The 15759-nt window shown below is 34.8% G+C and overlaps 1 protein-coding gene across 7 annotated transcripts in view; it reads left to right on the top strand.

Annotated features, from left to right (window-relative positions):
* The window catches only part of PRMT3 (protein arginine methyltransferase 3), a 135503-nt gene that overhangs the window by 37171 nt on the left and 82573 nt on the right, over positions 1-15759 (top strand). For all 7 annotated transcript variants that reach the window (XM_087433089.1, XM_014783543.2, XM_087433090.1 and 4 more), the window contains exon 10: positions 1594-1693. In XM_087433089.1, the coding sequence (XP_087289215.1) occupies positions 1594-1693 (100 nt within the window). The remainder of the gene's footprint in view (positions 1-1593; positions 1694-15759) is intronic.

Genomic DNA, 15759 nt, shown 5'->3' with positions numbered 1-15759 from the left:
AATATGCCAGATAAGCACATGGAAAAAAATGCTGGTCATTAGGAAAATGCAACTTATAACCATAATGAAATCTCATTACACAGTTAAAATTTAAAAGATCAGCAATACTAAGTGTTGACGAGGATGTGAAGCAGCAGGAATGCACGTGTGTTGCTGGTGGGAATGTGAAGTTGTATAGGCACTTTGTAAACAAATTGACAGTTTCTTAAAAAGTTAGATATACACTGCCATTTGACCAAGCAATTCTGCTTGTATGCAAATGTTTATAGCAGCTTTATTCATTATAGCCCAAAGCTGTAACCAATTCAGAATTTCTTCCACAGGTATGTGGATAAACAAAATTATGTTTTATCCATGGAGTGGACTACTACTCAGCAGTAACAAGGAACAAATTACTGATACAAAAACATGCATGAATCTAAAAAGTATGCTTATCAAAAGAAACCAGACACAAAAGGATACATTTCGGTATGATTCCATTTATATGAAACTCTACCCAGTACAATCTAAAAGTAGTGAAAGAAAACTGCCTGTCGATGGAAAGATTTTTGGGAAGGAGCACTAATGAATCTTTTGGAGGAGATAGAAATGTTCTATATATTGATGATTATGGCGGTCACTCAAGTATCTGTTTTTTAAAATTCAACAAAATTTACTCTTAAAATGAATGCATTTAACTGTATATAAATAATACCTCAGTGAAGCTGGGGGAAAAAAATCCCTTTGTTATCAGAAAAAATCCTCTGTATTTCAGATGTGCATTCTCTGAAGATTGAGAATTTATTTATTTAACTAAATATAAACTTAGCAGCTTGCTTTTAGCTTTTTGAAATCATTTCTTTAACTCTGTTGTTTATTTCAAATTGCAAAAGAGGGGGGTTTAAAAATATTTGCTAGTCTTATGATCAAACATGTAAAATACATACTGAATGCTATTGGTCAAGTATAATTTGTGATTGGAGTAGAATTTCAAGTTTTCTACAACATACAGTATTTTGTTATTCGTGATGATATCATTACCACTATATAGTGCTTGAGGGTGTATTCAAAGCTTTCACAAATATATGGTCCTCATAATAGGCTGTGAAGTGGACAGGGCAGGTATCATCATTCTCTTTTACACATGAGCACACAGGCTCAGTGAGATTATTATATAATTTGGTGAAGCTCACATAGCAAACAAGTGGGAGAGGATCTGGGATTCATAGTAAGAGCTTCTGGCTTCTACTTCTCTCTCCACTATGACATACCACTTCCCTTTAAAACATACCTTTGTTGGCGGGTCTGTCTCCACTCCTGTGTTTTTTTAAAGATGCAGTAATTTTATTGACATGTATTCTTGATAAAATTCGGATTTCTTTTCAGGCTGAAGTTTTAAATATTGGTTCAGTGTATTGCCATATTAACCAGAAACATTCTTGGGCATTCATCGAGTGACCAAAAAGTAATTATCGTGCCCAGGGCATAAATCAACTTTGAACATACTTTTGGATTCCACAAAACAATACAAACAGTTGCCAAGAAATTATGTAATTTGACGAGCTTTCAGAATCTGTTTAGCTTACTAATTTAATTCTTTATGATAATTTTCAGACTAAATAAACTTGAAGATACTATTATACTAATTAAAGGAAAGATTGAAGAAGTTCGTCTTCCTGTAGAAAAAGTGGATGTTATTATATCCGAGTGGATGGTAAGTGTTTGCAGAAAAAAGTACTTTTATTGGTTAAAAAAAAAAAAGAAAACAATGAATAAGGTAGCAGTGTTTCTGCATTTAATTATACTTGATAAATGGCAGAATGGTGGCATTATTTTAAAAACAGCTACAATCTTTTTATGGTAGTTTATTATGAAATGGCACTTATTTACTTATTCTCTTTTTAGAAAGAGAATAAATTAGCTTTTTTACTTTTAAAGTGATAGTAAAGAATTATTATTTTTCTACTTTCTAAATTTGTAGAGACCTAAATATGTTTGCCTAGAAGCCTCCTAGGAGTAGTAAGGACTAATTAGGACTGTTTGGTTAAAACTAACATGATGCTGTCACTATTGCTATAAAACTGAATATACTGTCTTTCTGATATGTTAGGTCATGTAATCAGTGTCCTTTATCACATAAAATAGAATTTATTGGCATTATTAAAATAAAAAAATAAAGTATGCTATATAGCTTTATAATTTGCTGTTGAAATCATGAGTCAAAGCAGAATATGTATTTAAAATATATATAAAGTAAAATTAATGGTATTTGATAATTTGACGTATTGATTTGTCAATTTGATGAAGATAAGGTAGATAGTATTTCTAGATAGACAAAGATTTCTTGACCATTTGGAATGTTTTAAGCTTTTTGTGGTGTTGAGGAAGATTAGCTCTGAGCTAACATCTGTTGCCAATCTTCATTTCTTGCTTGGGGAAAATTAGCCCTGAGCTAACATCTGTTACCAATCTTTGTTTTTTGCTTGAGGAAGATTAGCCCTGAGCTAATGTCTGTGCCAATCTTCCTCTGCTTTTATATGTGGGTCACCACCACAGTGTGGCTGATGAGTGGTGTAGGGCTGAGCCTGGGATCCTAACCTGTAAACCCAGGCCACTGGTGCAGAACATGCCAAACTTAACCCCTATGCCACGGGGCTGTCCCCAAGGCTTTTTTTTAAAGAAATTATATTTGAGACATATTTTTATTAAATGAATTTATCAAAAAATTTGAAAGGCATGAGATTTGCTTTATAATTACCTATAGAATTTGAATAAACATAGTAATAATTCTAGCACAATAGCAGAAATTTCAGGGAGCTTTTGAAATGTTCACATTTAATGTAGCAGTAAATTCCGACCTAGAGCCAATGACAGTCGCTGTTTTTGGCAGTTACTCTTTTGTATGCGAAACGATATGTTGATTTTTTTTATGCTAGGATTGGCTTTTAACAATTCTTAATCACAATATCATTATTTTTCTTATACCAAGGAATTTGTATCAGCACTCTGATTTCTCTTATGAATTGAGTGAGAAGGTATGAATTTAGTTATCTATAATTAAAAATCCAACATCTCTTTAAAGACTACAAAACGGTGCTTTGGAGAAAGCACATTTGAGGCATTTCCTTGACAACAGTTTTAAATATTTATACTAAATGTTGGTTGACAGGATCCTCATTTCTCTAGGGACTATTTTATTTTTTTTAGACTTTATAGACAAACTCAAGACAGACTTGACTGAACTTCCTGTCACCTCAGTTGAATATTTTTACATATCTGATTATAACTAGTTGGATAGTTCTTGCCCTGCCTATCAGAATTATACTCCTGGATATTGGTGTCATAGGAATTTAATTTTAAAATTTGAAAGATGATCTAGAAGTATTAATATGCGATTGAAATCTTAGAGCCAGTTGCTATAACAAATAAAAAATCAGCTGGATTGAGTAAATTTATGAATTTGTCACATTTAAGATGTGAACTTTATTGAAAGATGTGCTGCTGGTCTTGGGCTCATTGCCCTCAGATCCATGTTACACCCATCTCCTTTCTTCTGCACTGAAGGAGGGCTAACTGCAGGCCGCTTTTCCCACTCTAGTCACAGCTGATGTCCACTGGGTTTGAGAAACCCAATGGGAAGCACCAATGGGGAAGACCTAAGGGAGCAGCCAGGACATTTCTTCCCTTCTCACTTTGCCTGTAGTGGTGTCGCAGGCAGAGACTGTTTCTTATGTGGCTCCAGTTCCCCCTGGACAGGCCTGTCATGATTCCACTGTGCCACCCCAGCCCTGGGCTGTTGCAGCGGTGCCTCTTCCTTTTGTCTCTCTAGCCTAGGAGGCTAGTTCCTTTCTGATGTTGCTTATGTCCAGTTGTCTCACTCTCCTCTTGATGACTTCTCATATCTTTTACCCTTTGTGTAACCAACTGTCTACATTAATTTTCCTAGCCTGTGGTTTCTGCTCTCCTAGTTAGATTCTAGTTGATGTAAAGGGCACCTTTTCATTTTGGAGGATTGGTCAGATATGATCTCTGCCTTTATCAGGCAGGCATTGTAACATAAACAATACTGAGTTACTGGAACCTGAGATGAAAGGAGGCGTTGTTTGGAACCACAGTGCTTTTAGAAGCCCTTTGCCAGGAGAAAGAAAGTAGTGTGTCCAGGAAGTGATAACCGAGTACTTTCCTTCTTCCTCTTCACAAAGGTATAACTTAAGAGTTTGTGTTATCTTACTGTCTGCCTTTCCTTGTAAGCATCAGTGGAGTTGAAGTCTAGCAGATTGTGTTAAATGCTTTTAGGTGGAGCATTAGACACTGTAATTTATGGCAGTTGTTCTAAGACAGTCAACTCTGGATGAGCTTATTTCTCTAATGAAATTTGCATTTAAGCCATTAAGTAGGCTTGTGATAAAAAAATTTGAGTCATCTTTGTGGATTGGCATTATCATTTATATTACCTTCTTAATCCTGTTAAGTCCTGTCCTAACTTTGGTACTTCCACTAGGATTTCTGAGTTGAGAAACTGGAAAATTCCCATTATATAATTAAAAAAAGAGCAGGTATGCTTTCTAAAATACATCCAACATTTTTCAGACATTCCCAATTTGGCTGAAACAATGGGCAGGTGGTAAATAACTGACTGTTTTAAAGCCGCATTTTCATGAAACCAGCATTTTTTTTTCTTTATTTTAATTTTTTGTTTATTGCAGTAACATTGGTTTATAACATTGTATAAATTTCAGGTGTACATCATTGTACTTCTATTTCTGCATAGATTACATCATGTTCACCACTCATATGCCAATTACAACCCATCACCACACACATGTGCCGAATTATCCCTTTTGCCCTCCTCCCTCCCCCCTTCCCCTCTGGTAACCACCAATCCAATCTCTGTCTCTATGTGTTTGTTTATTGTTGTTATTATCTACTACTTAATGAAGGAAATCACATGGTATTTGACCTTCTCCCTCTGACTTATTTCACTTTGCATAATACCCTCAATGTCCATCCATGTCGTCGCAAATGGCTGGATTCATGAACCAGCATTTTAAAATTAAAATATATTACATAGAATTCTCTGTCTTTGAATGAATTTTTTTTTACATACAGCATAGTAAGGATGCAGAAATGTAGAATAACCAATTTTAAGCTATGGCATATATTTTTTCTTTTTTTTTTTTTTTAAGTATTTTCAACAAGGAAGGACAAAAAAAGAATATAGCCTACAGAATTGGACACAGATGTTTAATGGACTTGTAATCCAGTATAGCAATGTAGGCATCATATATTGCAGAGACATACATCTGTTTTTGTCTACTATGGTCCACTGTTCCGTGGTTTAATTTAGATATGTTTTTTGTCTACAGCTGTTTATGAACTTTGCCTTTATTTTGAAAGATGTCCTCAGATAAGAATGTAATTTTAAAAGCCAAATCATTGCTGTTAGCATGTTATTTAATAAATTTTCACTTGCCTCTTAGATTTATAAATTTCCAGATTTAGGTTTGCCTTTAATTTTACATTTTCATTTTTATTGAATGGAATTTCTATTTGATAAAATTATCAGTTAAATATAAACAGTTTAATCTCTACAAGATGTTAATATTTATGTCTGAGTATCTGTTCTCATTTTTCACATTTTACTCTACCAATAGAACCATTTTTTATGACTTATTTCTGATTGCCTAATAGTACTATTCATGGTAGGCATCCATAATTCTTGTGCTATAAGCCAGGTTGACTCATCTGGTGTTGCTGTTTTCTGTCTATGTTTTCAGCATGACCTTACAAATGCGTAGATAAGATCCTGGCGTTGTATGATACAGAAGCCAGAGATGATTCTTGTTTGCACCTATGTTATTTTCTGTCATCAGAACCATCAGCAGAATTACACTTAGATGAATTTTGTGTTTCATTGTCATGATCATTCATGATATATGTTCAAATTGTCCAGAGTCCCTTATAATTTTTCTGTATAGGCTTGTGTTTCGCAGAAGTCGCCTAAAATTTTCTCTTTACTCAAATATTCTTGGCTTTGTCCTTAAAACTTAACTTTCCCTTCCCATCTTCACCAGCACAGGTGTATCTGTGTAATGTGCGTACACACTTATACCCATACCCACAATGATGGGATATTCTTGGTTCATGTTTAATACTCTTTATTGTTCATAAATAGCTTTTTAGGATGTGATAGCCTTTATCACGTAGAAAACATGCCTTGTGATTTGGCTTATCAACAATCGAGAAACTCACCTCATTGAGGCCTGTCACAGGTAACTTTGTACACTGGTGGATGTTAAAATGTTTCTGTTTTTAGTGAAGCCATGCCATTTCAGCCAACTGCCGTGAGGATAGGTGACCTTTCCTGGTCTCTTTTGCCTTAAATGATAGAATAATAATTATATAAGTAGTTTAATAAGTTAGATGAGCTGAATTAATCTTAGAGGCAGGGAAAGTATAGGAGATTAACATAAATTTTCAATTGTACAGGTGCATTTTTGCCTTTTCTCTCTTGGACAAGAAATATGCTTATGACTCAAATTTAAGTTTTTTTTAAACTTTTATAATTTTCCTCTTTTATATATATTACTCTGAAAATTTTAAGCTCGATAAAATTGCACATGTTTAATGTATATTGTTTGTTTACTTAAAAATATTTTCTGAAATAATTTCATGTGTCCAGTGGTTCAAGATAAGGACATAGTCCCCCTAACTCTATACCTCTTGCCATTTTTTTCTTGCATTTTTTATTCCTTTGTGGTTCTGTTAGAGAAAGACATCTTTTGACTGCAGGATTTCTTGTATCTTAAAAAAATCAAGAAATAAAAATAAAAATCAATAAAAAAATTTAAAAATTAAAAAGATTACAAAATTACCTAAAATTAACTATAAAAATTGTTCTTTTGGTGGCAAAGATTACTATTATTTTAATGTCTTTTATTTCTGTTTGTATAGTAATGTTTCATTTGTATATTTTTGGCAGAAATAGTTTGCCCCTTAATGGAAGTTACTGATGATTAGTGAGAGCAAAGTGTGTTTGAGCAAATTGCCTTATTTCTCTTAATGTGTTTTACCTTCTCTGTCTGGCAAACTTAGTAGTTCTGTAAGACTCATCTCAGACATCACCTCCTCTATGAAGCTTTCCTTTTCTGCCCCTTGAACACATATAAAATCTCTCTTTTCCCTGAGTACCTTTTGCACTTTAGTTTAAGCTTCTATTATAGCTTTTTACAGTATATTATAATTAGTTGTTTATGTACCTTTTTGCATTCTCCCAAGACTGGGAACCAGGATTTACTTGGTATGGCCAGATTCTCTCACAGGGCTTAGCATTAGTAAATGATGAGGGAATATGCATCATAAGAGGACTTTCCCAGATAGGAATTCACTGACTGTGGATGTGATCTTATTTATAGTTTTCTGTACAGCACATGAAGGCAGGGAGGTAGCATATGACAGGGTTAAGAACGTTGCTCCGGAGTCATACCACCTGAATTCTCAGCCCTATTTTGCCACTCCTGGGTTTGTTACCTTGGGTATGTTACTGAACTTCTCTCTGCCTCAGTTTTCTTGTCTCTAAAATGATGATAACAGTGGTGCCTACTTCATAGGGTTTTTGTGAGGTTTAAATGCATTAATACATTTGAATTTCTTAGAACAGTTTCTGGCACATGATAGGATCTCAGTAATTAGCTATTCAGTTCTGAAAGTTGTATAAACTTTTAAGCACACTGTAACTAGTGAAGGAGCTGCTAAACTAGGTTATTGAATAAATGAAAGTTGAAAATGATAATATACATGAAGTAAAGAATATTAATGCTCGGAGGAAGAGCATTCTTAGGGCCTCTCCCTTGGCTTATGAGCCCTTTGTAAAAGCAGAAGAACCTCTGTTTCCATGGCTAGCATTTGCTAATTGACCCTGCCCATAATTCATGCAAAGAACTGTGAAAATCAGCTGATGGATGTGGATTATTGGGGTTGGGGATATTTTTAGTATTTTTCTTAACATTAACTGAATTAAAATGTATTATATGTATGTTTTAAGAAAAATTCTCAGTTTGTTGCCTTGTAAACAATTTTTAGGAAATGTTGATAATGCCTAATTATTTTAGACAAACTGTAAAATACACATTTCACAATAATATTTTTGAGTACTGTGAATATTAACAGGAAGATAGTTACGGTAATTGAACAATGAAAGGAAATTGTGGTTTATAAGAGTATTTTTTTCCAAAGATGTGCTGACATCTGAATTAGGAATAAGATGAAAACAAAGAGAATAAAAATGTAATTGAGAATAGGCCCCTTATATAACTTTTTCAGTTTTATGATCTTTAGATTTCTTCTTATCTGCACTCTTAACTGCTCCCCAGCCTCTCCTTTATTTAATCCTAATATGTGTTTAAATTAGAATTCAGATCACACTCTGCAGCTGTTTTATTTCTTACTTTAGCAAGAGGAATGCTTTGTAAGAGTAGGATCTTGGTATCTATAGGAAAAATTTAACCCTTTTAGAAATCCTTAAAGTGGATCTTAGGCTGTTTTATAGGTTGCAGGTACATTAAAAAGTATAGTAACATGTATCTTATTCAAGTGTATGCTTTTTCTTCTATGCTGGAAACCAAATCTAAGTGAAAATATTTAGTCCTTTAAGGAAAGTTGTTTACATTGAAACAATTATGTGTTATGGGTAAATTTTTGCTTTTGAAATACAATATTTTAGGTGTTTTATATATTTTTCATCAAATTTCTTGAAGTTGCCTTTGCCAAGAGATTCAGTGCATGGTGTGGGATTGATTGATTGGGTTTGTTTGCTTTTTGGCCTCCATAATTCCCTTTGCTATATTACCTTCCAGTTTTGTTTTTATTAAGTCCTGTATGAATTGCTTTTTTAAAAAATCATTTTGTTCAGTAAGTTCTAAATTATTCTAATTATGAAGATAAAAGGAATAAGTTATTCAGAATATGAATCAATTGCCCTTACAGAAATTTTTCAATTAAACTAGCCAGAGAACATGAAATATTTTTTTTTTGTGAGGAGGACCAGCCCTGAGCTAACATCCAATGCCAATCCTCCCCTTTTTTGCTGAGGAAGACTGGCCCTGGGCTAACATCCGTGCCCATCTTCCTCTACTTTATATGGGACGCCGCCACAGCATGGCTTAACAAGCGGTGCGTCGGTGCGCACCCGGGATCCGAACCGGCGAACCCCGGGCCGCCGCAGCGGAACGTGCGCACTTAACCGCTTGCGCCACCGGGCTGGCCCCCGAAATATTTTGATTTCAAACTCTAAAATTATGTAGCAATTTATAAATATTTTTTTAGTAATACTGTTTATACTTCTACCTGGAAGTGAAAGTAAGTTCCTAAAATTTAGAGTTTGTGTTTGCAGACAGAGGGATATTTATTACAAGCACAATTAGATTGTCCTTTGTAACTGAGTTGGCTCAGTCATAATTATTATAATAATTAGTATGAGATGGTTCTACTTAAGAATTATCCATGGACAGATATTTGATTCACAAACCTTGAGTAGTAATATAAATACCACCAATCTGGAATAAATAATACCTGCTCCTATCCTCCCCAGCCTAGATTTAGGGACCCCTCGCCCAAATCATATGTTTGAGAAATAACAAATTAGATACCATGTGAAGATTTGGGAGGCAAAAGGCATTATTAATACTTTTATGGAGTGGAATGCAAAATTCTCACAGATTTTTGAGAATGAAACATTAGCCTTCATGCTTTTTTGAGCCCTGAGGGCTGATTTAAGTTCTTCTCAGTGCCTTGGGAATTCCAGTTCATTCTCTTATGCCATTAGAGGTACTTCAGGGGACAAGTTTAAGAAGCCATGATGTACACTGCTTTTTGAAACTAATTTGTAGGACTTGATGAAGACAATTGACTTCTTAGTTTTTCTTCCCTTTGAGTATCTATCTTTCATACGTTATATTATCTTTAATAGATTCTTCAAATTGGCAAAATTTAGATGGCAAGACTCTGAAATCATTTATTTAGATGAAGATTTTAGGGCAGGAGTCATTAAATGTTGACATGTTCTTATGAATGGCTTTCTTGACCTTTCAGTAGGTTACTTATTTTGAGTACATTTTTCAAAAGTAGTGATACGTTGATTTCATCTGCTCCATTTTCATTCTTGTCCCTTTATCCTTTTTTATTTTTTATTATAATTTTTTTTGTGAAGAAGATTAGCTCTGCTAGTTCTGCTCTCTTTGCTGAGGAAGACTGGCCCTGGGCTAACATCCGTGCCCATCTTCCTCTACTTTGTATGGGACGCTGCCACAGCATGGCTTGATAAGCGCTGTGTGGGTCCATACCCGGGATCCGAACCCGCAAACCCCGGGCCACTGAAGCAGAGCCTGCAAACTTAACCACTATGCCGCCGGGCCGGCCCCCCTTTATCCTTTGTTAGTACTAGAATATTTATATGGGAATACCCAATTTAAAGTAATTTAAAGTTGAAGCTGAATGAAGGTGAGGCTAACTGACCTTTTTAGAAATTATCTCCAGCCTTACTTTTCTTAATTTGTGCTTCTATCCAGTAAAAGTCATTAGGAAATGACATGTGATTCGCCTTGATCAGTTTTGTTAAGGGTTTGCCACTTATTACTCTTTTCAAAGAACCAAGATTTTGACTTTGTTGATTTTTCTCTATCAACACTTGTTTTCTATTGTATTGATTTCTGATTTAATCTTTATTATTTCCTGCTGCTCTTTTTCTAGATTCTTGAAACAGAAGCTTAGATCATTGATTTTCAGTGTTTTTCTAATATTTGGCATTTTAGGCCAATATTTCTCTCTAAGTACTGATTTAGCTGAATCCTACATTCAAATGATTTTTAAAAATAGTTCTAAGTATTACTCTTTTTTCTGAAATATTTTTTATGCTGTTATTAAAAGAGAAAAACCCAACTACTGTCATATTTTAGAATTAATTTACCATTAAAAAAAACAAAGGCATGGCACTTACGTTCCCCACATTAAGGCTGACTAGGTACTCTAAGGGGCCCTCTTACTGCAGAACCAGTAAATCCTGAAGAACACACATTTTACATTTTTTTCGTATTATGGATGTCAGTTTTGATGTTATTTCCTCTTTCCTTGTTTAGTTCTATTGTGACTACTTTTTTTTAGTAGAGAAAGAACACAATTTTATAAGCATTAAACCAGAATGTAATGCACATTACAGGTTATTACTAAGAGATTGCGAAGACAAAAAGAAATCTCACCCTTTTATATAGCCAAGAAGATACAACCCATTACCTGTATGTTCTCGAGATAAAAAGTTATATTGTGACTGTTTTTAATTGCTAGCTTTTGCTCATTTCTGTTTTTTTTTTGCGAGGAAGATCAGCCCTGAGCTAACATCCATGCCAGTCCTCCTCTTTTTGCTGAGGAAGACTGGCCCTGAGCTAACATCTATTGCCAATCCTTTCTTTTTTTCCCTTTTTCTCTCCAAATCCCCAGTAGACAGTTGTATGTCATAGTTGCACATCCTTCTAGTTGGTGTATGTCAGACGCCGCCTCAGCATGGCCAGACAAGTGGTGCGTTGGTGCGCGCCCGGGATCCCAACCCGGGCCACCAGTAGCGGAGTGTGTGCACTTAACCGCTAAGCCACTGGGCCAGCCCCTGCTCGTTTCTTTATGTAGTCAGAGAGGGAAATTCTGCAGTGCAATTATATAAGAATTTGAAAGACAATACCTAATCCAAATACTTAGTAATGTTTAAGAACTAACAGTTCTGACTTTTAATATGCCTATAGCTCATTTCAGCATTCTTTTCTGTGATGTTGCTGTTAATTTCTTTTACCTATCATTCTATTTGGGATTTTTATCTTTTTATTATTTTTCTGAAAGAGTTCCTTATCTATTCTAGTTACCAATCTGTTATTGGGACTCCTCTCCAATCTTCTGCTTCTCCTTGTTTCTGAGCACATAATAGAATTTCACTCTCTCTCCCCCTTGAAGCCAGATGTGGCCCTGTGACTTGCTTTGGCCAGTGTAAGTCACTGGAAACGGCATGCTATATCCAGTCAGAATGTTTACGAGCCAGTGCACAGTTTGCCACATCCCTTTTCTATGCATCAGTCATTGTGGAAGCGTGTATTAATATGAACCCTCCGTCAGCCTGCCTCCCTGGGTAATTATAATAGACAATGCCTCTTGTCAAACTGTAATATAAAAAGGAAATCTTTTTTGTTTTAAGTCATGATTTGGGTGTTGTTTTTTAATGCAGGATAACCGGCTTGTCTTGACGGATGCATAATTCTCTGTTATGTTTGTTGGCAGTGCATGGCTTATAATTTCAGTGTTTTTTGGTGTAATTTGATAAATAGACATTCTTCATTATTAGTGTATCAAATTGATCAAACTTCCTTTATGGTTTGAGTTTTTGTATCTTGTTTAATCTTTCTAGAATTACCATTACATCCTTATTAGACTTCTCCATCTTGCTTTAACCTCCTTCACATTTTCTGTTGTTATGGCTTTCTAGCCTGCATCCTGCATAATTTTTTCAGTTCAGTCTACCAATTCACTAATTCTTTCTTAAGCTGTGTCTAATAATCTGTTCAACTCATCCAGTGAGTTTTTTTTATTTCAATTACTTTTATTTTTTTAACTTCTAGGAATTCTCTTTGGTTCTTTTAAAACTTTGCTTGCTTGTTACTATTATTTCCAAGTCTCTTTTAATTTCTAGAATCATAGAATACTTATTCTGTATTTTGTGTTTTTAATTACAATATCTGACCGTTTACAGGTCTGCTTTGGCTGCTGTTGTTTCTCCTGGCCCTCACTCATGGTGCTTGGTGCTTGTTTATTTGAGTGTTAATACTGTTTGATGTTGTGCTATATATCTTCCAAGGAACTTTATCTGTGGAAAATTCTTTGATGCCTGGGTCTTACCCCAAATGATTTCCATTTCTTTTTGCCATGTACCTGGGATAATTACAAATGCAGACCACTGTATTTATTGTTTTTAATTTTAAAAAACACTTTATTAGGGAATGTTTCCAGTGTAAAAAACTTAGAATGAGTGTTTCAGTGAAACCCACGCACCTGTCACTCACCTTCAACAATACCAACATTTTACCATTTTTATTTTATTTGTCTTTGTAGTAGTATACTTTTTTTGCTGTTTCTAAGTGATAAGGACTTTTAAAAATGTATATTCATTATGCCGTTGTGGAGCCTAACAAAATTATCGATGTAGCCACAATTCCATATTACAAAAAAATAGTAATTCCTTAATATCTAGTCCCTGTGCATATTTCCCTAATTGTTTCCCTAATTTTTTACATTTGATTTGTTTGAATCAGAATCTGAGATATGTCCACGTATTGCATTTGATTAATTTGTTTTATAAATCTTTTTTTGATTAAGCTCTTTATTTTGAGATAATTGTAGATTATTACATGCAATTGTAAGAAATGATACAGAGATCCCTTATACTCTTTATCTAGTTTCTCTCAATGATAACATCTTGAAAAACTATAGTGCAGTAGCACAACCAGGATATTGGTATTGATATCATCAAGATACAGGACAGATCCATTACTACAAGGAGCCCTCCTGCTGTTCTTTTATGGCCACACTCACCTCCCTCTTATCCAGTCCCCAGCCTTGACCTCTGGCAACCACTAATCTGTTCTCAATTTCTATATTTTGTTATTTCGAGAATGCTGTGTAAATGGAATTATACTGTATATGACCTTTTGAGATTCACTTTTTTCACTTAGCATAATTCTGTGGAGATTCATCCAAATCATTGCACATAGCAATGGTCTGTCCCTTATTTCTACCATGGTATGGATGTACTACAGTTGGTTTAACCATTTGACTTTTGAAGGGTATCCAGTTTGGGGCTATTACAAATAAAGCTGTATGAACATTTGTGTATAGGTTTTTTGCATAACATAAGCTTTCATTTCTCTCAGATAAATACCCAAGGGTACAATTGCTAGTCATATGGTAATTGCATGTTTAGTTTTAAGAAACTGCCAAACTGTTTTCCAGAGGGGCTGTACCATTTTATATTCTTACCAGCAATATGTGAGTGATTCAGTGGCCAACATCCATCCTTATCCTTGCCAACATTTTGTATTGTCACTATTTTTTAAAGTGACACTACACGATAGATGTGCAGTGATATGTCATTGTGGTTTTAATTTGCATTTCCCTAATGGCTAATGATGTTAAATATCTTTTCATAGGCTTATTTGCCATCTGTATCTCCTCTTCAGTTAAATGTCTGTTTGTGTCTTTTGTTCATTTTCTAGTTGTTTTTTTTTATTGTCCAGTTTGATAGTTCTTTTTACTAGTTCTTTATTGGATATGTGGTTTGCAAATATTTTCTCCCGCTTCGTAGCTAGTCCTCTTAACAGGGTCTTTCACAGAGCAAAAGCTTTTAGTTTTGTTGAAGTTTAATTTATCGCTTTTTATCTTTATGGATCATGCTTTCGGTATCAGGTCTAAAATCTGTAATTTATAGGTTCACCTTCCCCCCTTTTTGTCTTGCCGTTCTTTAAAGAAACCAGGTCATTTGTCCTGTAGAATTTTCCACATTCTGGATTTTGATGATTACATCCTCATGGTATCATTTAACATGTTTTTCTGTCGGTTGTATTTCTTGTAAACTGAAAATACATGGTCCAGAAATAGTGGCTTCACAAATTCAAGTTGATTTTTTTCCCCAGAATACTTCATGGGCGGCGGTGGTGGTTAGTTTCTAGCACATCAAATCAAGTTATGTCTGGTTAATGTCTCTAAATTAATGTGTGCTTGTCTTTTTCTATTATGTTAAGATTGATCAGTGGCTTTTGGAGTCGTCAGCCTAATCTATTCATTAAAGTTCTGTATCGGTCTTTGACCTACTGGTTTTAGAAGCCATTGAAAATGATTTCTTAGATTTATTATTTCATTAGAAGTTGCAAAATTGTGATATTTTATCATTTATTCTCTGTTAGCTGAAATTATCCTATAAGTCCTTCCCCTCGTCAAATATTTGGTTACAAACTACAGTTTATATAGGAAAAATAGGATAAATGCTTGAGATTCTCTATTTCTTTTCCATTTTCAGAATAATGAGTTGTTTCTCTAGCATTTTCTAAAGGTTTTGTTGTTTTTAGTAGCATTATAAACTCTTGGATTTTTAATGTACTAGATATATTTTGAACTATTGTCATTATTATTTTTGATGTTTAAATCGGCCCATTTTTGGCTAATGGCAAACATTTGAACTTGCCTCTTATATCCCTTTAACAAACCCCACTGGTCCTCAATATAACATCTGAACTACAAGTTCATATATTGTAATGAAAAACAGAAAATAGAAACTAAATATGTTTATGATTCAGACTTTCCTTTCTGGTACTGTAAGATATTTTATGGTCATTTTATACTGCCTAAACTTGGAACCAAAGAATCCTGGTTCTTTCGTTAGAAAATGGTATATAGGGGCCGGCCCCGTGGTTAGCGGTTAAGTGCGCGTGCTCTGCTACTGGCGGCCCGGGTTTGGATCCCAGGCGCGCACCGACGCACCGCTTCTTCAGCCATGCTGAGGCCGCATCCCACATACAGCAACTAGAAGGATGTGCAACTATGACATACAACTATCTACTGGGGCTTTGGGGAGAAAAAGGGAAAAAAAGGAGGAGGATTGGCAATATATGTTAGCTCAGGGCCGGTCTTCCTCAGCAAAAAGAGGAAGATTGGCATGGATATTAGCTCAGGGCTGATCGTCTTCACAAAAAGAAAAGA

Source organism: Ceratotherium simum, chromosome 7 (assembly GCF_057802395.1).
Source record: "Ceratotherium simum simum isolate JZ-2026a chromosome 7, ASM5780239v1, whole genome shotgun sequence".
Lineage (NCBI taxonomy): Eukaryota > Metazoa > Chordata > Mammalia > Perissodactyla > Rhinocerotidae > Ceratotherium > Ceratotherium simum.
The sequence above is the reverse complement of the archived record's forward strand: the minus strand, read 5'-3'. Positions and strand labels throughout refer to the sequence as shown.